This window comes from Melanerpes formicivorus, unplaced genomic scaffold (assembly GCF_026170545.1).
Source record: "Melanerpes formicivorus ecotype bairdi unplaced genomic scaffold, bMelFor1.0.p_v2 SCAF_8, whole genome shotgun sequence".
Taxonomy (NCBI): Eukaryota; Metazoa; Chordata; class Aves; order Piciformes; family Picidae; genus Melanerpes; species Melanerpes formicivorus.
The window spans coordinates 323,379-351,052 of NW_027142360.1; the positions used below are offsets into that span (position 1 = coordinate 323,379).

Consider the following 27,674-nt stretch of genomic DNA (forward strand, 5'->3'; position numbering starts at 1 on the left):
CCCTGCTCCTCTATAACACATGCATGCAGGGGTCCTCTCTCTCTCTTTCCTCCCTTGCCGTTGCCTAGGTCAAATGGCGTGAGCTGCCTCCCTTGGGCCTGCCCAGACCCAAGGCTGGGTTGGGGGAGAAGAGCCCTGGGGGGGTGGGTTTGGGTGTACCCCCAGGTGGGGATGGGACGTTCTTGGGTACCTTCTGGGATCTCTCTCTCCTTGTCATGATGCTTGTGGTTTTCTGTAAAACGTTCATTGTTTTTCCATTTAAACTTTCCACCATTTTTGCAATCCGTTTGTCTGAGTCTTTCTTTGCCTGTGGCAGGAGAATTGGTCTCTCAACCCACGACAGAGGGGAACCCATGCAGGGCCCTGTGTGCCTTGCCAGCCATGTTTCTGCTCTGTGGAGTGCAGCAAGCAGATCAGCTGTAGGTCCCTGGTGGGGCTGGAAGAAACACAAAAGCCTCCACAGGGTACTTGCTGTGCCAGCTGACAAACAAGCAGAAGAAGAAACCTTCCTCAGTCTGTCTGATTGCGGTTGCCCACATGAATTACACAGGCAAACACAAAACCTGTCAAAATACCTTTTGCCTAAGGTGTGTTGTTTTTAAACGAACAGGTTTGGAGTGTGGTACTCTGAGCAAACACAGCCTCTGCTGCAGTAGTTCCGATTTGGCTTACCACAAAGATCTCACTCATTGTCTTTTCAATCCTGCAGGAGTTTGTCACCCTAGGAAGGTCATTTTTGTAGGGGCAGAGTTCTGCCTTTTCCAGGGTACTTGCACTGTATAGCTCTCTTTTCAAAGATAATCTCTTTGTTTCAGGTATTTTCTTCTTTGTATTGGAATTAATCATTCATGGCACACTCACAGCTGAAAGGTTTCGAAGTGGAACAATAGTAGGAGTGAGTAAGAGAGTGTAGGTGGAATGAGAATGAAGAAATTTACAGCTGGGGAAGATAATGATGCTCATTGTGTCTGCTCAAGTTAGTGATGTTACCAGAAGGCTGCCTAGTCTGGTGCAGCCCTCTGACTACTATCCCTTACTAGTTATGCAGTTAGGGAATGATGATGTTGCAACCTGAACTCCCAGGGTTATCAAAAATGACTTTAAGGCCCTGGGAGATCTGGTTGAGGGGTCAGGTGCACAAATAATTTTTTCATCAATGCCCTTAGTTGCAGGAGGGAATACCAGAAGGAACAGGTCAGCAGCTGTAATCAACAAGTGGCTTAGAGGCTGGTGCAGTCAAAAGAATTTTGGGTTTTGCGATCTTGGAGAACTTTCTACTGCACCAGGTCAGCTGGCAGCAGATGGAGTACATCTGTCCCAGAGGAGGGGAAAGGTCACAGTATACGAGAGTGGCCTATTCCTCAAAGGGAAAAAGATTCTAGGAATGGAATTGGCAGGTCTCATAGACAGGGCTTTAAACTAGATTCGAAGGGGGAAGGGGCTGAAACTAGTCCCCCCAGACAGGAGTTTGAGGGTGATAATCTGGAGTCGGGGTGAAACCAGCAGCCCAGCTGAAGTGCATGTACACTAATGCACAAAGTATGGGCAACAGAGGAATTGGAAGCCTTGTTGCAGCAGGAAAGTTATGATGTAGATGACACAGAGACATGGTGGGATGACTCACATGACTGGAGTGCTGCAGTTGACGGCTACAGGCTCTTCAGGAGAGACAGGCAAGGAAGAAGGGGTGAAGGGGTGGCCCTGTACATCAGGGAGGCACTAGATGCCATTGAGCTGGAGACCAGGGATGATCGGGTTGAGTGCTTGTGAGTAAGAATTAGAGGGAAGACCAGCAGGGCAGACACCCTGGTTGGAGTCTGTTATAGACCACCCAACCAGGAGGAAGATGTTGATGAGTCATTCTATAGGCAGCTTAAGGATGTCTCAAGATCGCCTGACCTTGTTCTCATGGGCGACTTCAACCTGCCTGAAACCTGCTGGGATCTCAACACAGCAGAGAGGAGGCAGTCTAGGAGGTTCTTAGAGTGCATGGAGGACAGCTTCTTATCCCAGGTGCTGAGCGAGCCTACCAGGGGTAAGGCTCTGCTTGACCTCCTCTTCACCAACAGGGAAGGGCTGGTGGGGATGTGGTGGTCGAAGGGTGTTTAGGGGCCAGTGACCACGAGATAATTGAATTCTCAGTATTCAGTCAAGCTAAGAGGGGCAGCAAGAAGACCTCCACTCTGGACTTCTGGAGGGCAGACTTCAGGTTACTCAAGGAACTAACTCAAGGTTCCTTGGGAGACAGCCGTTAAAAACAAAGGGGTCCAGGAGAGCTGGACCTGCTTCAAGGAAGAACTCTGGAAGGCGCAGGAAGAGGCTGTGCCAATGTGCTGGAAGATGAGCTGCCGGGGCAGATGGCCAGCCTGGATGGGTAATGAACTTCTAAAAGAACTAATGGAAAAAAAGAGGGTGTATCATCTTTGGAAGGTGAGGCAACCCACAGAATGTTTAAGGATGTTGCTAGGTCTTGTAGGAAGAAAATTAGGGAGGCAAAAGCACATTTGGAGCTTAAACTGGCCTCTGCTGTGAAGGACAACAAAAATCCTTCTATAAATATTTTAATAGCAAGAGGAGGGCAAGGACAAGCTCCACTCCTTGGTGGACATGGAGGGGACCGTTGTAACAAAGGATGAGGAAAAGGCAGAGGTACTTAACACCTTCTTTGCCTCAATTTTTACTAGCAGGACAGAACGTTTTCCAGACAGCTGGCCTGCAGAGCTGGCAGATGGAGTCAGGGGACAGTATAGTTCCCCTGTGTTCAGGACGAGGTAGGTAGAGATCTTGTCAGCTGCTTGGATCCCCACAAGTCCATGGGAGCGGATGGGATACATCCTAGTGTGCTGAGAGAGCTGGCAAATGAGCTCCGAGCCACTCTCCATCATTTAGGACTGGTGCTGGCTCACTGGAGAGGTCCCAGATGACAGAAAGATGCCAAGGTGATGCTCATCCAGAAGAAGGGTTGGTTGGATGAGTCAGGGAATTCTAGGCCTGTTAGCCTGACCTCAGTGCCAGGCAAGATCATGGAACAGGTCATCTTGAGTGCAATCACACAGCACTTACAGGATGGCCAAGGGATCAGGCCTAGCCAGCATGGATTTAGGAAGGGCAGGTCCTGCCTGACCACCTGATCTCCTTCCATGCCTATGCGACCCGCCAGGTGGATGTGGGGCAGGCTGTGGATGTAGCCTACCTGGACCTCAGCAAGGCCTTTGACACCACCCCCCACAGCAAACTCCTGGCCAAGCTGTCAGCCCATGGCTTGGACAGCAGCACTCTGAGCTGGGTTAGGAACTGGCTGGAGGCTGAGCCCTGGGAGTGGTGGTGAATGGTGCCACAGCCAGCTGGTGGCCAGTCAGTAGTGGTGTCCCCCAAGGATCAGTGCTGGGCCCTGTGCTCTTTAGCATCTTTATTGATGATCTGGATGAGGGCATTGAGTCCATCAGCAGTAAATTTGCAAACGACACCAAGCTGGGGCAGGAGTTGATCTGCTGGAGGGTAGAGAGGCTCTGCAGAGGGACCTTGACAGGCTGGACAGATGGGCAGAATTCAGCGGCAGGAGATTGAACACATCCAAGTGCCGGGTTCTGCACATTGGCCACAGCAACCCCATGCAGTGCTACAGGCTGGGGTCAGAGTGGCTGGAGAGCAGCCAGGCAGAGAGGGACCTGGGGGTACAGGTCAATGGTAGGATGAACATGAGCCTGCAGTGTGCCCAGGTGGCCAAGAAGCCCAATGGCATCCTGGCCTGCATCAAGAACAGTGTGGCCAGCAGGAGCAGGGAGGTCATTCTGCCCCTGTACACTGCACTGGTTAGGCCACACCTTGAGTCCTGTGTCCAGTTCTGGGCCCCTCAGTTTAGGAAGGAGGTTTACTTGCTGGAAGGTGTCCAGAGAAGGGCAACGAAGTTGGTGAGGGGTTTGGAACACAGCCCTGTGAGGAGAGGCTGAGGGAGCTGGGGCTGCTTAGCCTGGAGAAGAGGAGACTCAGGGGAGATCTTCTTACTCTCGACAACTACCTTAAGGGAGGTTGTAGACAGGCGGATTATGGTCTCTTCTCCCAGGCAACCAGCACCAGAACAAGAGGACACAGTCTCAGGCTGCACCAGGGGAGGTTTAGGCTGGATGTTAGGAAGAAGTTCTACACAGAGAGGGAGATTGGCTATTGGAATGTGCTGCCCAAGGAGGTGGTGGAGTCACCATCCCTGGAGCTGTTTAGTAATAGAGACTGGATGGGGTGCTTGGTGCCATGGTTTAATTGATTAGATGGTGTCGGGTGATAGGTTGGATGCAATGATCTTGAAGGTCTCTTCCAACCTGGTCTATTCTATTCTATTCTATTCTATTCTATTCTATTCTATTCTATTCTATTCTATTCTATTCTATTCTTGGTCTTAGTTAAACATTGGGCTGCCCAACTCTTGAGACATGTTCATTAGGACTCTTGTTCCATGTTGTCTCTTTGCAGCAAATTCAGCATGAACAGAGCTGCTTTTCCAAAGATCATGCTTTTACATACTGCAAGCAATGCACATGTATTTAACATTTACCTTTTGGGTTGTTTCTCTGGTTTTTGGTTTGTTCCATTCTGTTTTTACCTTTTTCCCCTGTGTGGTGTATCAGCCTGCAGTCATGGAATGAAAGGGAAGAGGGGAGAAGAACCACAAGGTCAATTCCAATGCCTGGAGCAATTTGGAATGTTCCACATCTCTTCCAAAGATGCATGTGCTCTTGCTTCCTGCTTAATCAGCTTGTCAAGTGGAATTAGAGTTTGCAGAGATTAAGGACTGGGAAAATGAGTTTATGTCTTCAGGGAATTTTAGAAACTTGATTAAGAAAGACCATAAACACACAGCTGAGTGGCTGGGTAACAGGTCTACAGGGGAAAAGAAATTAGTAGGTACCAAAATTTTACTTTAGTATACTACAATAAAAAGTGAAATATCAGTGGAATATGCTTCTGAGCCCTGCTGTGTATTATAGGATTGGGAACTGACTACTTAGTCTTTTATTCTGTGGTTGGAAGCCTGATATCCAGAGCTGTTGAGCATTTAGTGAAGACAATAAAATTTGTAGGCACTTAACAGCGTTTCTGAAAAATAGGCTGCTTTACCTTGTGGTCATGACTGGAAATGGCAAGTCAGGGTCTTCTGAGATACGTGCCAAGGATTTCTCTTCAGATAATCCTGGGTTAGGAAGTCAGAGATTACTTTCAAGGGGATTGACTCAGTTTCTGACTTGTGTATATTCAACTGTCCACCAGTTCCTGAGTAGGAGCTGCTGCTGGTGAACTGGAAAGTAGTTTCTGCTGCTATCGAATGCTGGAAGGAGGTACAACGCGTCAAGTGGTTAAGGAGCAGTCAGAAGGGATGATCAAAATAGTGTTGGAAATCTCCATAGCTTTGGACTATCTGTGAAGTATAAATTCTGCTTCATTCCAATCAGTAGTAACTGTGGGTGATGTTATCAGGACTAGCTGATCACCAAGGAAAACAGTTATTTTAGGAACACAGTGAGTTGCTAAGCCTGCCATTCAAGCAGCTGGTGCTATTGAAGATACTCGACTTTTAGTTTTGTGTTTGGTTTGGGTGGGGTTTTTTGGGGGGGTTATGAGATGTGGTTATGGAATTTGTGGCTCTGTATGAGTAAGATGATTAAGCTGGGTGTTTGAGCCAGAGTTGAAGCTAGGCAGTTGCCTTTTCTGTACCAAGTGTTTGAGGTTTTCAGACCATCTGTTGGCACCTGACTTTTGGCAGCAGAGCGAAATAGCCACAGCTCCACAGCGCCCTCCTGTTTGGCCGCAGAACACAAAGATGTACGTGTCCCATCCTGATTTCTGCTGATGATCTAAAGAAGACTGTGCAGAAGGTCCATGGAGCATGGTACAGTTCTGCCATGATGAGTCTGTGCTTGCTCCAGTGAGATGAGGACTTGGGAGCACCCAGTGCTTGCTTGATTCTGTGAGCTTTGCATTCAGCAGATAGTTTTTTTTCTCCTGTGAAGGGATGAATCCCTAGGGTTGATTCCTGTTTAGTTTAAGTTTGCTTTTTATCACCTTATGCATAAATGCAGAGTGAATTTGACATGCTCCAACATGCTCCTTTTAGCTTTAATGACATACATGTGGAAAGTGCAAGAGTAGATTTTTGCAGGTCCTGACCTTTTGCCAGGTGAGATGCTGCCAGTGACCTGATGCAGGCTGGTGAGGAGTCATGCTGCTGAGCTGCTTGTGGCTTCACAAGTGACTGCTGCAAGAAGAAAACATGAATTAAGTTTGTGTGCAGTCTGCGCTGGGAGTCTGCACAAATGGATGTTAGGAGTAAACAAGAAGTGTCCTCTCTCTGTGCTCTACAGACAGTAATGTAGCTCCTTTGAACTCTGTGTCTCTTTGATGGGTAATGCACTTACCTCCTAGGCCTGCATGCATCCAAGAACGTGTGACAGCAACCATTACTTCTATAAAGCCATGCACTAGCAGCTTTCCTGGATGCCAGCTTTTCTGTGCTTGAAGTCAGATGTTCCAAGCATAACATCTCACTGGCTGCAGTGGACCATCCAGAGCTAGTTGACAGAGGTAGGAAGAAAGTCTTTACTCCATGGAGCTATTGGTAGAGAGGTGACACTCACCTTATCCTCAAAATAAACAGTTAATGGAAGGAAGAAAAAACATTTGATTGCCATCTTCCCAGGAAACAGGCAGGCACATATAAACGCTTTCAGAAACATTTCAAGGTACAATTTGTTTGGACTTGTTTCCTCAGCTGCTGTCTACCCTGAGGTGTGACATTGTCCAGCTGGGATGAAGGCTGTCCTCTTGGCTCCATTTGGCAGTGGAGGTGCCAGGCAATGTGAACATAAGTCCTGCCATCACAATGGATCTGGTACCTCAGATGATGCTTTCTAAATGGGAAAACCAGGAAATGTAAGTGGGCTTATGCAAGTCCATAGTTCATGGTGTATACATGGAAAAAGTCTGCACACCTCCTCTGTTCATACTTAGTAAGCTCTGGCTTGTAGAAGCCTTGTGATTTAACAGTAGTCAGGAAATACTGAAGTGTAGCTCAGGAATGTGTATTAAGTGCAATATGGGAGGATCTTTTTCAGTTGTAAACTCAAGAGATTCTTCCTTTTTGCCCTGATTGACAAGGATGATTTATTGCTGTGTTGGTAGTATTTGGCCTTGGACTGATTCTTGGCTATTTTATTGGAGCTATTGTGACAATTTTTTGCCTTGCCTTTGGGAGAAGAGGTAGTGTTCTTTAGTTCTTTGCTAAGTCTATGAAAGGTAGCAGATTAAAAAAAAACGGCATCTTTATTGGTTTCATTTGTTGGTTTGTGTTTTGGTTTGTTTCCTTTTGGTTTGGGTTTTATTACAGTGTAATGATGGCCTAATTCTAAGTAGAGGCAGACTAATTTGCACCACTCACCCCCAAAATATCAGCTATAGGGAGTCATAGAATCATAGAAGTGTTAGGGTTGGGAGGGACCTCAGTTCCAACCCCCCTGCCATGGCCAGGGGCACCTCACACTACAGCAGGTTGCTCACAGCCACAACCAGCCTGGCCTTCAAAACCTCCAGGCATGAGGCTTCCACCACCTCCCTGGGCAACCTGTGCCAGTCTCGCACCACCCTCCTGGGGAACAACTTCTTCCTAAAATCCAAGCTGAATTTGCCCATTTGTATTTTTTCTTAATTCTTCCCAGTCCTATCACTCCCTGACACCCTAAAAAGTCCCTTCCCAGCTTTCTTGTAGCCCTCTTCAGATACTGGAAGGCCACATGAAGGTCTCCTGGGAGCCTTCTCTTCTCCAGACTGAACAATCCCAACTCCCTCAGTCTGTCCTCATAGTAGAGCAGCTCCAGCCCTCTGCTCATCCTCATGGCCCTGCTCTGGACACCTTGCAGCACCTCCAGTTCCTTCCTGGAACAGAGGCTCCAGAACTGGACACAGAGCTCCAGGTGTGGTCTCACCAGAGAGACTCTCATAGAGTCAACCTACCTTTAACAGGAATCATTCTGAGTAGTTCAAGGGTGCTTTCCCCACCCTGACTCCTGTGAGAGATGGGAAGCCAAGTGCTATGTTTCCCAAGGAAAGCACTGTCTGTCACAGGAAAGGCCTCTCTCTGTAAAAGGAACAAAGGGATCTAGAAGTTCTAGTCCTAGCTTTTTTACCACTCTTTAGGATCATCGAATAGTTTGGGTTGGAAGGGACCTTAAAAATCATCTAGTTCCAACCCCCTGCCATCAGCAGGGACACCGCCTTCTAGACCAGGTTTCTCATTTGGCTTTCAGCACTTCCAGGCTTGAAGCCTTCTCTGGGCAACCTTTTCCAGTGCCTCACCACGTTCATGGGGAAGAATTTCTTTCTAATACCTTATCTAAATCCAGTTTGAAGCCAATTTACCTCATCCTGTTACTACAATCCCTTGTAAAAAGTTCCTCTGCAGCTTTCCTGTAGCCCCCTTCAGGTACTGGAAGGCTGCAGTAAAGTCTTCCTGGACCCTACTCTTCTCCAGGCTGAACAGCCCCAGCTCTCTTGGTCTGTCCTTCACAGAGGAGGTTCTCCAGCCCTCTGATCATCTTTATGGCCTCCTCTGGATCCTCTCTAATCGTTCCATGTCCTTCTTGTGTTGAGGGCTGCAGAGTTAAGATAGGACTCCAGGTGGGTTCTTACCAGCTTTTTAAAAGCTTTTACTACTGCTCCAGGCACCTTTAGCTCAGACATTTCTTCAATGGGCTTATATGACCAGAGCAGTGAAACGAAAGAAATGATCCCGATATTATCTTTTTTTTGTCCCCTGAAAAATGTAGCAAGCAACAGATTGGGGTTTTAATTTAAAAAACTGGTGAAGGGCATCTCCTGTGCCTTGTCTGGATGGAAGATGAGGGGGCAGTGTCTGCTCAGCAGGTTTGCTGATGATACCCAACTGGGAGGCTTGGCTGATATGCTTGAAGGCTGTGTGGCCATTCAGTGAGACCTGGACAGACTGAGAGCTGGCAGACAGGAACCTAATGAGGGTCGACAAGGATAAGTGCAGAGTCCTGCACCTGGGCGGGAAGAATAAACTGCAGCACTACAAGCTGGGAGGGGACCTGCTGGAGAGCAGCCCTGTGGAGAAGGACCTGGGAGTTCTGGTGGCTAACAAGTTCTGCATGGGACAGCAATGTGCCCTGGGGGCCAAGAAGGCCAAGAGGATCCTGGGGAGTATTAGGAGGAATCCAGCAGATCCAGGTAGGTTATCCGTCCTCTCTACTCTGACCTGTTGAGAGCTCACCTATAATGTTGTGTCCAATTCTGTGCTCCCCAGTTCAGGAGGGTCAGGGATCTGCTGGAGAGAGTCCAACGGAGGATACAAGGATGCTGAAGGGACTGCAGCACTGCCTGGTGAGAAGAGGCTGAGAGCCCTGGGGCTGTTTAATCTGGAGAGGAGAAGGCTGAGAGGGGATTTAATGAATTTTTATAAATATCTGAGGGCTGGGGGTCATGAGGGAGGGGACAGGCTCTGCTCAGTTGTGTCCTGGGATAGGATAAGGGGCAATGGATGGAAACTCCATCACAGGAGGTTCCACTTCAACATGAGGAGGAACTTCTTCACTGTGAAGGTCACAGAGCACTGGAACAGGCTGCCCAGAGGTTGTGGAGTCTCCTTCTCTGGAGACTTTCAAGACCCATCTGGACATGTTCCTGCGTGACCTGTGCTGGATTCTATATTTCTGCTCTGGCAGCGGGGTTGGACTTGGTGATCTTTGAAGGTCCCTTCCAACCCCTAACATCCTGTGATCTTGTGAAGATCCTGCTGCACACTGTTTCTGTAGCCTTACAGTCCCAGTCCCTGGTATTCTTGCACCATACTGTCTTGCTTGTCTGCTGATTTATATATCTATTAGTGCTTCCATGGGAAGGGGACTAAAAGATGAACCTACTAATGAAGTTTTGATAAGGATAAAGCTATGGGAGAATACAGTGTGATGTCGGACTTCTGCTGTTTGCTTTCAGGCATCCGTGGTTATCACCTGTGGCACACACAATCCCTTTCAACACACTGTGGTATTTGTGTCCATTTTTCCTGTTTTCTCTGAGGTGCCTAGGTGAGCAGATGTCACTTGCTGGGAAGTCAGGGACAGATAGCAATGCTGTGCCTCCAGCCCTCACCTGGCTTGGAGACAAGAACGTGCAACTCTTGGGTCAGGTTTTGCTCAGTATTTAATTAGTCAGTATAAACTATTTAAGGAAGTGAGAAATAAGATCTGGTTATGAACAGGCTATTTTTTTCCCCTCCAGTATAAATTCCAAACTATGGACAGGCAGTGATTTAGGAATTGCTTGCAGCAGAGGCTGCATCCAGACCCTGCTGTTAATGGTCACAGATGAGTTTCAGATGCCCAGAAACCCCACCTGCACTTCCTGCTCAGGCACTTTCCCCAGGCTTTCCTTCTGGGCAGGACCCAGCCACAGGGCCAAGGTGTCAAATACACAAGTGCCAGCAAAAACTTTGGAAAAGTTTTAATGACTGGATAGAAAGAGAAACCCAAAGTGAGCTCTGGAGCGAGTGCAGCACGAACTCAGCAGTTTGAACTGCCAGCTCACAGGCAGGACCACATGTAGCACATCAGCCCAAGCCTGGCTTTCCAGGTCCAGCTCTTCACAAGGTCTTCTGCCTGCTTTAAAAATGGCACTGCCAGATGCAAAACCTTTCTGATTTCAGAACCAGAACTAAGTAGTGCCACAGAGATCTGTGCTGCTCCATGAGGCTGGTTTGTGAGTGCTGGATTCCCATCTCCAACCCCTGCCCAAGGGGCTGAGCTGACAGCCCTCAGTGACATTAAGCAAGAGCTGTGACTTACTGTGAAAGGATAAAGGACCTCCTTCAGCTGAGATAACTGCCACGCTTTCCTCTTTCCCATTTGATGTACAGGTTTTATTTGTCTTTATACAGCATTTGGTTTCCTTTGCTTATTTGCAGTGCTGCAGCCTTTAACAACACTGTATTCTTCTTAGAGATGTCAGCTAGGGGTTCATTTCCCAATTAGTGATTTAATGAACAGCAACTGGAGAAATAGCTGGTTCATTTGAAAGCAGGAGTGTTTCCTGGGGACAGAGAACATTTTATACGTTAACAGCACACACTCTTTGGCTCAACATAGCTTCTTGTGCATCAGGGTCTTTGTTGTAAACCCTTTGGTTACAGTGGTGTCAGCAGATGGGTACCCCAACTAGGTAAGACAAAGTGGAAGGGGAATGTCAAATGGCAGGAGAAAAATGGACTATATGTGCAGCCATATGTGAGAGGGAAGCTGGAGTTGACCTGGGACCAATAATTTGCTTTCAGAGTTGAGCTGTCACTCTTAATGCCTTTTTAAAAACGATTATTATTTTTAGCATTCAGTTTTCTATGGTAATGGTAAGTTAAAATAAGCTCTGCTCATCAGCTCTATGTATTGTTGTCAGATTTGTCTCTGGGAATAATACACTTTAGATGCTGTTGTGACTGCAAGAAGACACTAGTAACTGTGATTCCAAGACACTAAAAGTGGATAATAGAGGTAGTTAACTGAGGTGATGTTTAAAGCAGTTGTCAATAAAGTCTGGAGATGTCTCCAGAGTCTGCTTCTCTCTATGCCTCTTATTCCTCTTTGAGCCAGGTGTACGTTTTGTGATCCTGTGGCTCAGATCCTCTAAAGTGACTTCAGAGCCTCCTGGCATGTCCCATTTGGTACCCATAGGAAATATTCCCTGTGTTTCCCACAGAATAGGATAAATATTTTTATGCTGAGACTTTGCATTTCAGCTGCAGACCAGGCCAATGGCAGCTGGTGGTGCAAACGCATGAGAGATTGAACTGCTTAGCCTCATCAATGACTGAGCATCATTCCTCTTCTTCAACATTTCTAAATTTAGATCAGTCCAGTAAAGAGAAGTCCATTTGCTCTGCAAAGTTGAGAAATTGCCTCCAACGATTCAGAAGTGCTGCATCCATTTTGTGATTCTTGCTGCATCTGTTTCAAACCATGATAAATCTTCTCCCCATGGCTTGCAGTGGGGAGGAGGCAGCAGTATCACAGGGCAGGAAAGCACAGGTGTCTGCCTGGATGGTGTAACAGACCTGATGCTATATGGCCTGATGTCATTCTTTGAGGTCATCAACAGAAAGCAATTTACTCTTTTGGGGTGGAACTAAATCTGAGACTTGACTTCTTCAGGACGGCTTGAGCCTCTCTGTTGCAGGGATGGTGGCTGCTGATGGCAGCACCTTGAGATGCTTGTGCCAACTGTGCAGAGCACAGCTGTTTGGAACTGAGTCTGGCAATTCAGTTGCTCCTCAAAGAGAAACCAACTTTAACATCGGTTGGGAGATAAGTGAAGGGACATTAACTGAGCTCAGGTAAAAGACCTGAATTTTAACATACAGCATGTCTTGATTTTCTAACTCTGTGTAAGCATGGCGACCTTGTGCAGAAGGATCATTTCAATGGTAATGCTATCTCAATAGGGATAAAATGACTGCATTCGTGTGCCATTTGGGGATAGTTTTCTTTACACAAAATGTGACTGAACAGCTTTTTTGCAGTTCTAAACATTCAGTCTGTGTGTATGATATGCATTTGTTTGTTTGTGTACAGCCAGGCTGTGGCAGACATGCTAATGTCTATGTTCACACTGTTCTATACTTCTGTATTACCAAGACAGGGCATCGCTGTAAGCACTACCTACGCCATCTCAAGAGAGCTGTATACAGTGGAGCTGGCACTGTGTCTTGTGTGTGTATCAGCAGCACAAACTGTGTAAACATTGAAGAACAGTGCCTTGCAATAATTACTTTTCAGTGCAAAGCATATCAAGCGTTAATCTAAGTGGCTGCTTTTATGAATAAGAATCTTGAAAGGGGAAAGTTAGTTGGACTTTTTTAGTTGATATTGTTTAATCTTGTGTTATTGCAGAAACTGGAACACCAAGAAGTTTTGGTTGGCTTGTTGTTCCTGGTTTTCCCATTCATCCCAGCCAGCAACCTGTTCTTCAGGGTGGGATTTGTGGTGGCAGAGCGAGTCCTTTACATGCCGAGGTAACTATTGCAATTCAAACCACTGCAATTGAATTCCTTTCTGATGAGACCACCATCCTATTTTCTACAAGCAAGCATGATTGCTTCTTCCCTTTTGCAATATTTCAAACATTATTTTGCTAGTCAGTGTGTTCTCTGCCTTTGAGTTTTGGTGTGATAGCATGAGAGATTTTACAGTTAGTTGAGAGCACATTGCTTATAGAAGCAAAGCTACCCCAAATCCTGATATTTTACACAGACGTTTTTTAGTGTGCGTGAAACAGCTCAATACAGAGATGAGCTGTTGTTTCTTGAGGAGTGTTCTCTAAGACTCTTTCTCTTGGTAACACACCGTCAGCTTAAATTCTCCTGTCTTTATTAAGGACAGCAACTGAAGAGTTAACCTGCTGTGGTTTTGTTGTGGTACTGCTCAGCTTTCCCACTGCATTACTCGGTCAGTAAAAACAGAGGTGACTACTGATGTCTTTAAAAGCTGCTGGGTTCAGTTGTGAAATACGTGCATGCCCCATTAGGCGATTGACTGCATACGTAGCCAAAAGCAGAGGAATTGCCACTGATGAAGAGGATGAGAAAAATTCAGCCACTTCTGCATCCCCCAGCCTTTGCCCTAGGATTTTCATCAGCTTCCATACTCTAACAATTGTCACTTCAGTAGTCTGAATACTTCCAATTGCATTTATTCAAGGACAACTTTGAGATGTTTCTTCTGACATCTCCGCAGTATCCAGACCAGAAGCTGCAGTCAGAGGACATTGATCCAAGGTGCACCAAACTATTTCACATTGCCTGGGACTGTCATAATGCCTAAAGACAGCTTTTGAATATCTCCAAGGAGGAAGACTCGGCAACCTTCCTGGACATGGACAACTTGAACCAGTGTAGTTTGCTCCAGCCATGAGTATAAATGGTTGTTCTTGGATGCTGCAAGTTCAGAAAGCCCAATTCTACCCTTGGGTGTGTAGGGCCAGCATCTGCCATTGTGAAGCTCTTGACAAAGCATAGCTAGTCAGTTTCTCTCTGGATTACTTTATGAGACGTGAAACAATAGTTGTATTCCACAAAATGTTTCAGTTATATTCCTCAGAAAATGTGGACCAAAAAATCCTGAGAAAAACACATATTTTGCATCTTTTGCAAAGCTGCGTGCATATTCTGATCATTTGTATAAGCACTGTCACAAAAGGGCTGCCCATGGATGTAAAACCCAAGCTCTGCACAGCTGGTATATTTGTTAAAAGCTTCTAACATGGGCTATGAACTGACATGCTGCTGACCTGTTCATTTCATTAGCCCTGCTTTTGTTTGCTGAGAGTGTACCTGAAAGAATAGTGAGTGAAAGTTGTCTCTTGAGTTATTTTGCAAATGATACCCTTGATCTTGCATCATTTCAAATTAACTTGGAAATCAGATTGCTTTAAATTTGTGTAACAGAAAATGAAGAAACGTGAAAGAGCAAAGCTGTTAAGGAAAGTCAGCTGAACACAGGGCTGCATTGAGTGGTTGTGTTTCTGAATCGCGAAAGAGCTACTGCAGAAAATACTTCACCCATCAGCAGTTCCTAGTCCTCCTCCAGATGAGACTGCTGATACAGTGAGAGGAGGGGCAATGAAGACAAACAAAAGATATGTGCAGCGACAATTAATCAGCCTTAACGTGTGTGCATATAGTTTGTATGATGCTTTTTACCTCCTGAGGGCTTTGCAAATACATAACCTACTTTTTTTGACATGAAAACTGAGGCAGAAGGATTAAAAGGAGTGAGTCTGTTCTTGAGTCCCTGGATCTCCTACTTTGCTCAGATCACTCACATCCTGTTTTGCAATATTTGGGTTTTGCTCTTGCCCTGGGCTGGCAGAGAGCTGGAGTGAAAAGGGAAGGCAAACCCTTGCAGTTTAAGGGAGAGTTAGGCATTTCCCAGAAAAAGGATCTGGAGAGAGATGAGCTCTTGGCTCTGAGTTACCAGTTACTTAGTTACTCTGTTACATCCTCCAAGTGTGAATGGTGAGGAGACTTCCAAGAACATTCATAAGTGTAGCAGAACAAAAACAATGTGTGGTTTGTTGTTTTTACCTCTTGAGAGTGTGGCAGATTAATAATGATGGCTTTAAGAGGGGCTGGTGCTTTTCATTTAGATCAGCCTTTAGCAGGGCTCTGTGTTGCCATTCCTTCTCTAAAGTCAGTCAGCAGTTATCATTCAATTCATTTAGACAAAAGCCCTTCAGTATTTACAGATAAGTGTGTCACAGCCTGAAGCCCTAATTCACTGTCACTCGGTAGTTACCTGGGCAAAGTGTCAAGCATTTTCTTTTCAGTCAAAGTAAGGACCCAAGGATTTATGTAAAAGATGTTCTAAATGGAAAGAAAAAAAGAAATAAACCATTCACTCGACATCTAGTTATATGGCTGGGCTTGACTCCCTCAGGGAAGAGGGGTCTAAGTCAGAATGTTTGAATGTTTTCTTTACTTGATTTTACCAAAATAGAAATATTTGGGGGTTACAAATATTTATTAGATTAAATCAGAAATTTTTAATAGTCATTGTTCACCTTGCAAAAAATTCGTTGGAAATCAATTTATTGTCTTTCAACTTTCAATGTTAATGTTGTTATTTTCTTGTCCCTTAGATGGGAATACTTTTTTGAGGGGAGAACTAGAGATAGTAAATATTTATCTTGGGGGTGGTTGCCTGGGTTCAACACTACAGGCCACAGTTTTTCAAAGAGGCGTCACAATGATTCACCTCACAACGAGATGAATCAGTGACAGACTTAAATCACTGTGGGTTTTTCTCTCTTCAAAATGTGAATGTTGTTGTGCTTACTGCCTGTCTGCTAATGCTGCTTCGAACACTGCAGACAGCCTAATTCTTTGAAAATCCAGACCAGCTGTATGGTGTTGCTCTGATCCGCGACCAGTTTGCCTGTACTTCAGCAGCTGTGCTTCCTCTGTGTTGCCCTTCACCATGCAGAAGTGTAATGGGTTGGGGCAGACCCCCTCCCCACTACATGTAGAAATAATGACTCAGACAAACGGATTGCAAAAGTGATGGAAAGTTTAAATAGAGAACAGTGAGTGCGTGCAGAAAGCCAGAAACACAGTGACAAAGAGAACCCCAAAACAGACCCAGAAAGATCCCATCCCCACCTGAGGGTGCACCCAAAACCCCCAGGGCTCCTCCTTCCCCCCCCTACTGCTAGGCTAGTCTCAGCTGGCCAGATCTGAGACTGCCCATCCCCCCCATGGCCTTGGGCCTAAGCAGGCCCATGGCCAGGAGATCTCTCCCCCAGTTACCCGGTGCCGGAGAGGAAGGAAAGAGGAAGCGCCAGACCCCGCTGTAAAACTTATAGTAGTGCAAGGGATCATGGTAGGAAATACATAATTCCCTGTGTCCACCCACTGGGCTGGACTTCTGGACACAGGAAACACCCCTGCAGCAGAGGGCACCCAGCCCAAACTACGACAAGAAGCTTGAGTGGCAATGCAGACTCTCGGGCCATGCAGCTGCCTTACTGATGTACCAGGAGAGCTGGGGTTGCTCTCTCCTCATGGGATCAGACCTTTTGTACCAGAGTAATTTCTGTGTTTTCCTCATGTTTCGCTTCTACCATGATATCTCTGCTGGGCTGCTGTATTGTATCTGGACAGTTGCTTTCACAACCTCTCATGGTCAGCCAAACATTGCTACATGGTGGACTTCCAATGTGCTGAAAGCAATAGGTAGACCAGTGGTACCTGCACCATTTTTATGACATTTTTATTTGTGGTGTCCATTGCAGTGTTGCAGAGTGCACAGTTACTATTGCCCAGCAGCACGGGCAGTTACGGGTTGCTGTCATCTTTTTTCACCAGATCCTTGCTATATAAAGAGCTGATGTTGCAACCCCAGTTGTCAATACTAGAAGATCACTTGCACATAAAGGATGGCATTTGCCTCAGCTTTTTATCTCCAAATCTACCAGAAAGCCGGCAGCCAGGAAAAAAGAGCACCCGTACATTTCAGGAGCTTAGCACACCATGGTAAAGCTTTCTCTATGCTGCAGCAGAGCAGGGACTGTGTGAGGCTTTGCCTTTGCAGAGAGCACAGTTTTGCTTCTCTGTGCTAATGCACTCATTCCAATCAGTGTTACAGTAGTAACTTTTTTTTTTTTTTAATTGGAAAAAACAAAGCACACAAACCCAGCCTGTTACCTAGGGGAAACCTCTGTAATTGTTATGAAGCTCAATATCCCTGAGCAGAAGTCCCCTTTGCTTGCAAGGCAGCCACTTGAGGATGGTACTTACTGGTGCTTCTGTTTTCTGGGAGCACGTGATACTCTTCAGATAATCATAGTTTCCTAAAGACCAGCTGTGGTGGTGTGTTTTCAGTTCCTTTGCTGTCCCTTTCTTTAGCAGTATTTGAAGTTTCAGTTTCACCAGAGGCTGAGTTCCTATTCAGAATTCTGTCAGTATTAGATCAGATCCCATAAGGGATCATATGATTTACAGAAGAAGCTTCTCTTTTCAGTTGGAGACAAACGCTAACCCCAGTGAAGTCAGCAGTGACAGTCCCGTTGACCCCATGGAGCCAGTTTATCAGCTCTGCAATCTCACTTCAGCACCATAACTAAGCTTTCCCCCTACTCTTGTGTTAAATCCGCAATTCACTTTGGATTCGGATATAGAACCCTACACGTTCCATTTCCTTAAAAGCGCTGTGATTTCAATGCCTTACTTGATTCTGGTGAAGGCCGTGAAGAAGCTGAAGGTCAGGAGTGAACTGGATTATATTCCCTGTCATTCAGCCACAGACCTGAGGACACTGGGAGGACATTGTGTGATGGCACTGGGCCAGACTGGCACAGCTCCCACCTGGTTCCTCTTTACCATGAGGGACATGCTGATGTCCCTGCTCCAGGATGTCGATTTGAGCAGTGGTCTGCAGAATGGAGGGGAGAAGGCTGGGACCTCAGATGAGGCAAGCAACTCTTCTGTTTCCTCATCTATTCAGTAGGGATAACAACTCCACTCTGCCATTAGGATGGGGACAGAAAGAGTTTTCCTTAAGTAATGAGAATTAACTGCTTCTGGAAGGGCTAAACACTCAAAGTAGCCATCTTCCAGATACATGTCCAGACAAGCTCAGAGCTTCTGAAGGCTTGTACACCCCTGTTAAATGAATAAAGGAGAAATCAAAGCATCCATTCTCGTTAATGTAGGCAGGGAGGGCTGAGATGCTAATGCTGTGTATTTTGACAAGAAGCAGTAAATGCGTAGGAATAAGACCTGAAATGGTACTGCAAAGCTCAAAAAGATTAGCTCATGGTGCATTTGGGCTGGACTGCAGTCTTCTGTTATTTTAGCTACCTTTAAAATAGCTAAATAGCAGTTTGAGCTGAGTGCCCCCTGCAATGTTTACTTCCTGTGTCCAGAAGTCCAGCCCAGAGGGGTGGACACAGGAAATTATGTAGTATTTCCTACCACAATTCTGTGCACCACTATAAGATCCAGTGCAGAGTCTAGCACTTCCTCTTCTCTTCCTCCTCCATCAGCCGGTAACTGGAGGAGATGCCTCCTGGCTTTGGGCCTGGCTAGACCTGCGGCCAGCTGCATTGGGGGGGGGTGGGGAAGGAGCCCTGAGGGTTTTGGGTGTACCCTCAGGTGGGGATGGGATCTCTCTGGGTCTGTTTTGGGATTTTTCTTTGTCACTGCGCTTTTGGTTTTCTGTAAATGTTCACTTCTTTCTGTTTAAACTTTCCATCACTTTTGCAATCCGTTTGTCTGAGTGTTTATTGTTGCCAGTGGTGGGGAAGGGGGCTGCCTCAACCCAGCACAAATAGGCATTTGAGAAACACTTTGTGTTTTGGCCACATGTGAGTGATTCAGGAAATAGCCACATTTGGGTGGAGTATCAGCATTAATGGCTTTGCTGGAAAGATATTTGAGTTTGTTGGGATTTTGTAGGTAAAGGGAAAGCCTTCAAATGCATTTGTCCTGCTCTTTAAAATAATACAGATTTGCAAAGATACTGCTTGTAAAAAGTAGAAAAAAACTTAAATTGATGTAATCTTGTGGAATGCCTCAGTCATGTCAGTTAAAAGGGGAACTCTTACTTACAAGGGACTATGGTGACCCTAAGAAGATGCCTTGTGGAATATCATAGGAAATAGTTTCCTTGATGAACTTTTTGGAGACTTGCAATGGAACAGAACTGGAAATTGTGTCCCTATTCCAGAATTTCAGAAATTGTTACAGCACTTCAGTTAAATTACTTAAATTACTTTACTTAAAACAGTAGTATGTTGAACCCTCCCCAGTAAAGTATAGAAGATTTAGGGAATTATACTGGGTTCTGATTTACAAATATTGTCTGGGCCTACTTCTCGATCACACAGGTAAATATTTAATGCAGAAATTATATTTATGGTTCAAGTATGGGATTCAGCTTCTGTATGACCATGGTCTGGAAATCTTTTGGCTTACAAGATACAGAAATGTGACCTCTAGCACTCTCCCGATTGAGATAAGGCAGTTTAAGATTCCAGTAGGTGAAAGAGTAATTTTAAGTGATGGCTGGGATCCAAAGGTGATTTATTTGATGTGTGTGAATCTGCTGCTGATGATAGTGATTGCATATTGTTTATATTCTTTGCACTGGGAGAGAAAAGTGTCTAAGGCCTGTTTCATTATTAAGCATAGATCAAAGAAGAGGTGGCATACTTCTGGCTCAGCCCCAGAGACTTCTAGTTATAAGGAGAGTGGAGAATCTGTATCAGTTAAAGATAAAGCTAAAAAGTCCACTGGAAAGGCTGCTTTGAACGGTTCTGTTGCTGATTCTGGCAAGCAGCCAGGGGCGGCGGCAGCTTCCAACATGGCAGCTCCCCTGTCTTCGGCCACCATTAACGAGGCAAAGTCATTTCCACCCTCCTTCTCGGCAGGACCAGAAGCCCCTTCCAAAGCAGCTGATCTGTCTCAAAACCTGTCAGCTTCTGTTAAGGCAGCTGTAAATTCAAACACAGATTCAATTAAGCAAGTAGCAGTTTTAAGAGCAAGAAGAGGAAAAGCCGAAGCTGATCCAGGAGCTGATGGGGGAGAGGAGCAAAATGCTGATGCAGGTGAGGGACCCTCTACTAGAAAAGCTCCTGCTGAGGAGGAAGAGAAGCTTTGTTTTAAAGATATAGCTGAATTATTGAGATCAACACAGGATGGAGATGCAGCTAGGACAGCAGCTAGCAGTGGTGCTTCTCAGCTTAGAGAGATCCTTAGGAAAGTGACAGCAGGATTATGGGGACAACAGGTTCAGGAAGATGTGATAGATGGAGAAGAAGATGACCTTCAGGGATGTTCTTCACCTCGTGAAGAGATTCGTAACATCCATAAAGATTACATCAGAGCAGATAAGGAGCCAATTCTAACTTGGCTTAGTAGATGTTATGGTACAGGTGCTCCAGCTCTAATAGTTGGAGACAAGTCAGCAGCTCAGCTAGGAAGTCTCTCGAAGGATAATGGAATAGATAGACATCTAGGCAGGGCTCTCGGTAAGGTTAATCTGTGGGTACGCCTTTTATTTGCAGTTGCCCTGACATACCCTTCCCGAGATGATCTTCCATGGAATCCTAAACCCTGGACTACCATAGATGAGGGAATTAAGCCCCTGAGAGAATCTGCTGTTAGAGAGATACTCTATGGTGAACATGAAACTCTGAATCCTGATGACATTCCTGTGGGTATTGGTCTTGCTAAAAACCTCATCAAACTTGCTCCTTCTAATTATGCAAACATTCTGGCGAGCAGGATTGTGTCAAGAAATTATGGTGGAGCTCCTCCTATGTTTGGCCAATTCACTGATCAAATGAGACAATTGGAGGATAGCATGACACATGTTTCTTTGGTTTCAGCCGTTGAAACTCTGTCTGGAAAAATTGAGAATTGCATGAAAGAGCTGAAAGATTCCATATCCCAATTGGCACAAAGAGATAATTACAATTCTTCCTCCAGGTGGATACAAGTTTCATCTGTGAGGAATAGATGTCCTCCAAGGAGGCCATCCCAAAACAGATCAAATCAAAACAGACCACCAAGGCAGTCACATAGGACTATTTGGATAACTCTGCATGATCAGTTTGGTGAGAACATGAACCGGTGGGATGGCCAACCAACTTCTAATCTTTTCAGGAGACTGAGGGAACTGCAAAGTGGCAGAACCCGAGGTAGCAATACCAGAAGGGTAGCTATTACTTCCACAGTTCCCCAGAATAACTCTAGCAGCTCCAACAGTGACTCCAGCTATAACACTGCACACTGTAAGCAATGCTCATGTGGGCATGTTCCCCATAACTAGGGGTGCCCTGCCTCCTGCCAGGGGGAGGAGAGGGATAATAGAGATAACAGAATCTATTGGGATGTGTACATCCAGTGGACTGGCACTTCACAATTTCGGAAGTACAGGGCCTTGGTTGACACAGGAGCTCAGTGCACCATAATGCCATCAAATTACCAGGGATCAGAGTCTATAACTATTCTGGGAGTCACTGGTGGATCTCAAGAGTTAAGTAAGGTGGAGGTTAATAGAAGTTTAACTGGTAAACAATGGAGGAAGCATACAGTTGTGACTGGACCTGACACACCTTGTATTTTGGGAATTGATTTTCTGAGAGAAGGGCGTTTCAAAGACCCTAGAGGTTACAAATGGGCTTTTGGAGTAGCTTCTGTAGAAACTGATGGACAAAAACTGAAGCTGTCTGCTAGACCTGAGCTTTCTGATGAATCTGCAGTTGTGGGACAATACAAGATACAGGACATTAAACTGCCAGCTGCTTCTCAGACTGTGCATCACAGACAATACTGAACCAACCGTGACTCTTTGTTGCCCATTCAGAATCTGATTCGTCAGTTGGAGAGTCAGAAAGTCATCAGCAAAACTCATTCGCCTTTCAACAGTCCAGTGTGGACTGTGCAAATGCAGAATGGAGACTGGCGTCTGATGGTCGACTACTGAGCCCTAAATGAAGTGACACCACCTATGAGTGCAGCAGTACCAGACATGATGGAGCTCCAGTATGAGCTGGAATCCAAAGAGGCCAAATGGTATGCTACCATAGACATTGCTAATGCATTTTTCTCTATTCCATAGCAGAGGAATGCAGGCCTCAGTTTGCTTTCACCTGGAGAGGAATCCAGTACACTTTCAACAGACTGCCAATGGACTGGATCCACAGCTCAAGCATCTGTCATGCAGTGATCCACAATGCCCTGGAGAAAGGCGGTGCTCCAGAACACATCCAGTTCATCGATGATATCATCGTCTGGGGTAAAGCTGCTTAGGAAGTCTTTGAGAAAGGTAACAAAATCATTGACATTCTTCTGAATGCAGGTTTTGCCATCAAGCGAGACAAGGTGAAAGGACCTACCACAGAGATTCGGTTTCTGGGAGTGCGGTGGCAGGATGGACACCAACACATTCCAGTGGACATGGTAAATAGAGTCTCTACCATGGCAAATCCCACAAACAAGCAAGAGACCCTACGTTTCTTGGGGATAGTGGGATTCTGGAGACTGCACATTCCTGGATACAGTCAGATTGTGAAACCTCTGTATGATGTGACTCGAAAGAGAAACAGTTTCCACTGGGGACCTGAACAACAAGCAGCTTTTGACCAGATAAAGCAAGAGGTAGTTCAAGCAATGGGTTTGGGACCTGTCCGAGATGGTCCAGGCATTAAGAACATTTTGTACACGGCTGCAAGCGACAATGGTCCAACCTGGTGCTTGTGGCAAAAAGCTCCAGGTGAGACACGTGGACGACCTCTTGGTTTCTGGAGTCGAGGTTACAGAGGTTCAGAGGCTAATTATACTCCAACAGAGAAAGAAATTTTAGCTGCCTCTGAAGGAGTAAAAGCATCTTCTGAAGTAATTGGAACTGAATCACAACTTCTCTTAGCTCCCAGATTACCAGTTTTGAATTGGATGTTCAAAGGCAAAGGCTCCACACCACATCATGCCACAGACTCAACATGGTCCAAGTGGGTGGCTCTGATAACACTGAGAGCTCGAATGGGAAATCTCGAAAGACCTGGTCTAGTGGAGGTGATCTCAAGTTGTCCTGAAGGTACCAACTGTGCTAAACCTCCAGAGGAGAAAGTAACTCGTGCTGAGGAAGCTCCTCCTTACAATGACCTTTCTGATGATGAAAAGAAATATGCTTTGTTCACAGACGGTTCCTGTCGTCTTGTTGGAAACAAGCGAAGGTGGAAGTCTGCAGTGTGGAGTCCAACACGCCAAGTTGCAGAGGCGAAGGATGGAGAAGGAGAATCCAGTCAGTTCGCAGAGGTAAAAGCTGTCCAGCTATCTCTCGACATGGCTGAACATGAGAGATGGCCAAAGCTTTATCTTTACACCGACTCATGGATCGTAGCCAATGCTCTATGGGGTTGGCTAAAGAACTGGAAAAAGAATGGTTGGCAGAGGAAAGGAAAACCCATTTGGGCAGCAGACCTGTGGCAGGACATTGCTGATCAAGTCAAGAGAATTCCAGTGAAAGTGAGACACATCGATGCTCACATTCCTAAGAGCAAAGCTACTGAGGAACAGCAACACAACCATCAGGCAGATCTAGCTGCAAGAGTTTCTCAAGTAGACATGGACTCTGATCTTGATCTTGACTGGAAGCATCGAGGTGAGATATTCTTAGCTCGGTGGGCTCATGATTCGTCAGGACATCAAGGCAGAGATGCAACATACCAATGGGCTCGTGACAGATCCATAGACATTTCCATGGATGCTATCACACAAGTCATCCATGACTGTGACATTTGTGCTGCTATTAAGCAGGCAAAGCGACTTACGCCCTTGTGGTATGGTGACAGATGGTCCAAGTACAAGTATGGTGAAGCTTGGCAGATTGACTACATCACTCTACCACGTTCTCGTTCTGGTAAGCAATACGTGCTTACTATGGTAGAGGCAAACACTGGATGGTTGGAAACTTATCCAGTTCCACATGCAACTGCACGCAACACCATTCTCGGTCTGGAGAGACAGATCTTGTGGAGACACGGAACTCCAGAGAGGATTGAGTCAGACAATAGTACTCATTTCAAGAGCAACCTTGTAAAGAGCTGAGCAAAAGAGCACGGTATTGAGTGGATATTCCATATTCCCTACTATGCACCAGCTTCAGGGAAGATTGAACGCTACAACGGTTTGTTGAAGACCACTCTTAAAGCCATGTGAGGTGGATCTTTGAAAAACTGGGAAAAACATTTAGCACAAGCAACCTGGCTGGTAAATAGTAGAGGTTCAGTGAACCGAGCTGGACCTGCACATTCAGATCTGCTACAGAAAATAGAAGGTGATAGAGTTCCTGTTGTTAGAGAAAAGAATCTGTTAGGTAAAACTGTTTGGGTATTTTCACCCTCAGGAGAGGCTAGACCTGTCCGAGGGGTGGTTTCAGCTGAAGGTCCAGGTCACACTTATTGGGTAATGCAAGAGAATGGTGAAATTCAGTGTATTCCACAAAGAAATTTAACTTTAGCTGAGAGAGTTTGATTTCAAACTGTTGTACAACTACATCGCATCCAAAGGAAGTATCAACGAGGAATCTATGGTGCACGAACCCTGAGAACCCTGAGAGCCCTGAGTCAACTAAGAGACCCTGAGAATCCCTGTTTCCCTTTTTCTTCGCTTCGTCTGCAAAGAGACAAACTGTTTTCCATTTTTCTCATTTCCTGATTTTCTTGGACTTCTGAATCATCCACATCTGAGCATAGCCGGAATGGACTATGAACTTTACTTACAAACTGTAAATATTGGTCTGGATTGGATGGACAGTATGAACAGCCAATGAAATTGTTTAGAAGGGGTGGACTGTGACTATTTGAGGCTGTGCATTTAAGAAAGGGACAGTGCTGGGACACTCTGGCTAAATATTTTGTAAACAAAGACAGGTCTAAACGAATTTCATTGGTAGATTGGTAGAATGCAGCTTTAAGTTTTAGTGCAGCTGGAATTTTTCTCAGTTCGTTCGTTCGTTCCTTTTCTTCTCTCTTCCAGCTTGCCTGCTTCTGGGCACCTAGCCAGAGGGACCTTGGATAACAGATAAGCACTAATTCGCATGAGGCCTACTAAAATAATTTTTCCTTAATAACTGCCTTTTTCTCTCTCTAACCCTTTTTGGGGAAAAAGGGAGGTGGGGGGAGAGAGAGGGTGTACAGGAGGGGGAACCCTCCTCTGTCCGGAGGAGGGAATTTCGCTCCTGTACTCTTTTTTTTTTCCCTTTGCTGTGTATTTCTGTACATATATTGTAAATACTGTATATATTGTGTATATATACAACCTGCATTTTTCACATTGCTTGTAAATATAGCATTCCTTCGTTTCTGTGACTGAGTTAGCTGTGGTTTTTATTCCTCATTGTGGGGGAGGGAAAGCTAGGCCTTCTCTCTCAACCCACTACAATTTTCTCTAATGTTCTGCCTAGAGGACCACATTGCTAGTGGCAGTAAATGAGTTTGATGACTTAGCTGATCATGTCTAAGTGTCTTTAATACAGGCCTGCATAGCTTTTCATTTAGAGCCAAGGACAAAGCCTAACACTAACTCTTAAGGTACCTTCCAAATTAGCTGTATTCTGCCAGTGTTTCTGGCTCTCCTTCTCTTTGTATTGCAACTTGCACACCTTATTTCAGGAAAAGACCTCTTAATGCTGTGAAAATGTCAGATTTTATTCAGCAGACTCAGTAACAAGTATGCTGCCAGTCACTCGACTGTCACACTGATATTTCTGAGCTATGGAGCTCCGTCTTTTTCAGTGACATTTATTTTTTAATATTACACCTTGGTGGTTGCCTTGAAGTCTTTAAAAATCTCCAGTAACTAAATCCATGTCATCTTACTGGGGAAAGGCAATTTGAACAACACTCTTCCCTTTGTCCCCCAGCTCAGTACAGGTGAAGAAGCAGAGCTGCATAGTGAATGCTGCTGGCTGGCTGTGTGTGACAGAAACACATCCCACATGTGCTTTCCCCTTGGACATTTAGTGCAAAACCATAACTGTTCCAGCAGGGTTTTACCCTGCAGTCCTAACTGGTTGAGAAGATTTTGATGCAACATTCCCCCATGGAAAATATGACATTTTAGTTTACCCATTTTAGTGATGTGTCCCAGCACTGCCTCTTTGAGGACAAATTGTCTGATAATTGGAACATAAAGTTCCATCTGCCACACAACATTTTTCCCAGATGTGTGGTGCTGGATCTACATCCTGCTGCATCACTCAGTGGTGGCAGTTTGATCCAGACGTGGTCTAGGTCCATGTCTGCATTCCTGTCAAATTAGCCATCCTGCAACTTGCTGAATTTAGGCTAGCCTTGCACCAACTGCGAGGAAAAAGCCTTCACCCAGCAGTGAACTTGGCAGGACAAAGTAAATGTCTCAAAACATCTGGAAATAAATTTGGACTGGTTGGAAGTGTGGCTGTTGCAGATCAACACTGGGGCTTTGATAGCTGGGGAATTTTGAGGACCCTGAAGTCAAAGCCTTTCAGAGGCACGCATCTACAGCATCCTCAGCTCTCAGCCTGACCTGCTGCAGCAGCTTGAATGCAGGTGATCCAGGTCACTTCTGAGAGTCTGGCTGTTATGGGTGACCTGGATGCAAGCTAACACTACAAATATAATTTCTTTCTAAATGAGAACACTATTTTATTTTAAGTGCAGGTTTTATCATGGCCCAAAATAGGCCCAGACTTGGAAAACTTGGTATTTTTCATAAAACAGCATCTTTACTACCCTGCCATCACTGCTCATGGCTGGAGCTCAATGCCTGAGAGTGCTTTTTCGAGGTAGAAAGAGGCACTTTGGCCATGCTTGCTTTTTTTTTTCCCAGTGCTCTCTTCGGTATCTGATTGCTGTGTAGTGAGGCATGAGCCGCCTACATGTCATGCCAAGAATACTTTTTGCAATCAATTACTCCCCATTAGAGAAGTGAGAGCACAGCCGATGAGTGTAATGGGGATGGAGTGCCTTTTGTCCCCTGCAGCAACAGCTCTGCCTGCAAGCTGCATTTCAGCTGACGTTGACTTTTCGTCTCAGTGTGTTTCCTCAGCCCAGGCTGCAGAGCTGGTGTGGCTTGGTCAGGAAATATGAGCAGGCATATCATGCCAGGTAAAAGAAGTAGGGGATTTGAGCTAGGGAGGTTGTGGGGAACTAAAACAGAATCAAATGTTTGTATTCAGCATTTGGACCTGGCTGCAGACACCATTTTTCTTAAGGTTGAGCTCCCCACGCTCTGCAAGGCAGCAGCAGAGTATGCACTTAAGGTCCTGCAGGCAGGGGTTAAACTTGCTTGGGAGCAGCCTGAATGTGAGCATTAGTTATGGAGGGAAAGTGAGGCGTCTTAAATAAGTGCTGGAAATCAAGATGGAGGTTTGCAGCCCAGAAAAAGCCTCCGGGGTGAAATGTCAAAGCCAAGCACATTTTCTGGTCTCGGTATAGTTTTGAGAGAATCCTTTCTGTTGCATTAGCAGCCCTTGAACAGGGTAGTGTTTCTTCCATACCTATGCAGGCTGCTCATAGGCAACTCCTTTCCTGACTGATATGTATTTATGCATCTGGATTCTTATTTTGGCTGAGTTCTGAGA

General features: G+C 45.6%; 1 protein-coding gene across 1 annotated transcript in view; it reads left to right on the forward strand.

The window, feature by feature from the left end:
* TMTC1 (transmembrane O-mannosyltransferase targeting cadherins 1) overlaps positions 1-27,674 on the forward strand; it is a 200,167-nt gene that overhangs the window by 113,353 nt on the left and 59,140 nt on the right. Inside the window, exon 9 of the mRNA XM_068141758.1 lies at positions 12,939-13,060. Coding sequence (XP_067997859.1) covers positions 12,939-13,060 — 122 coding nt within the window. The remainder of the gene's footprint in view (positions 1-12,938; positions 13,061-27,674) is intronic.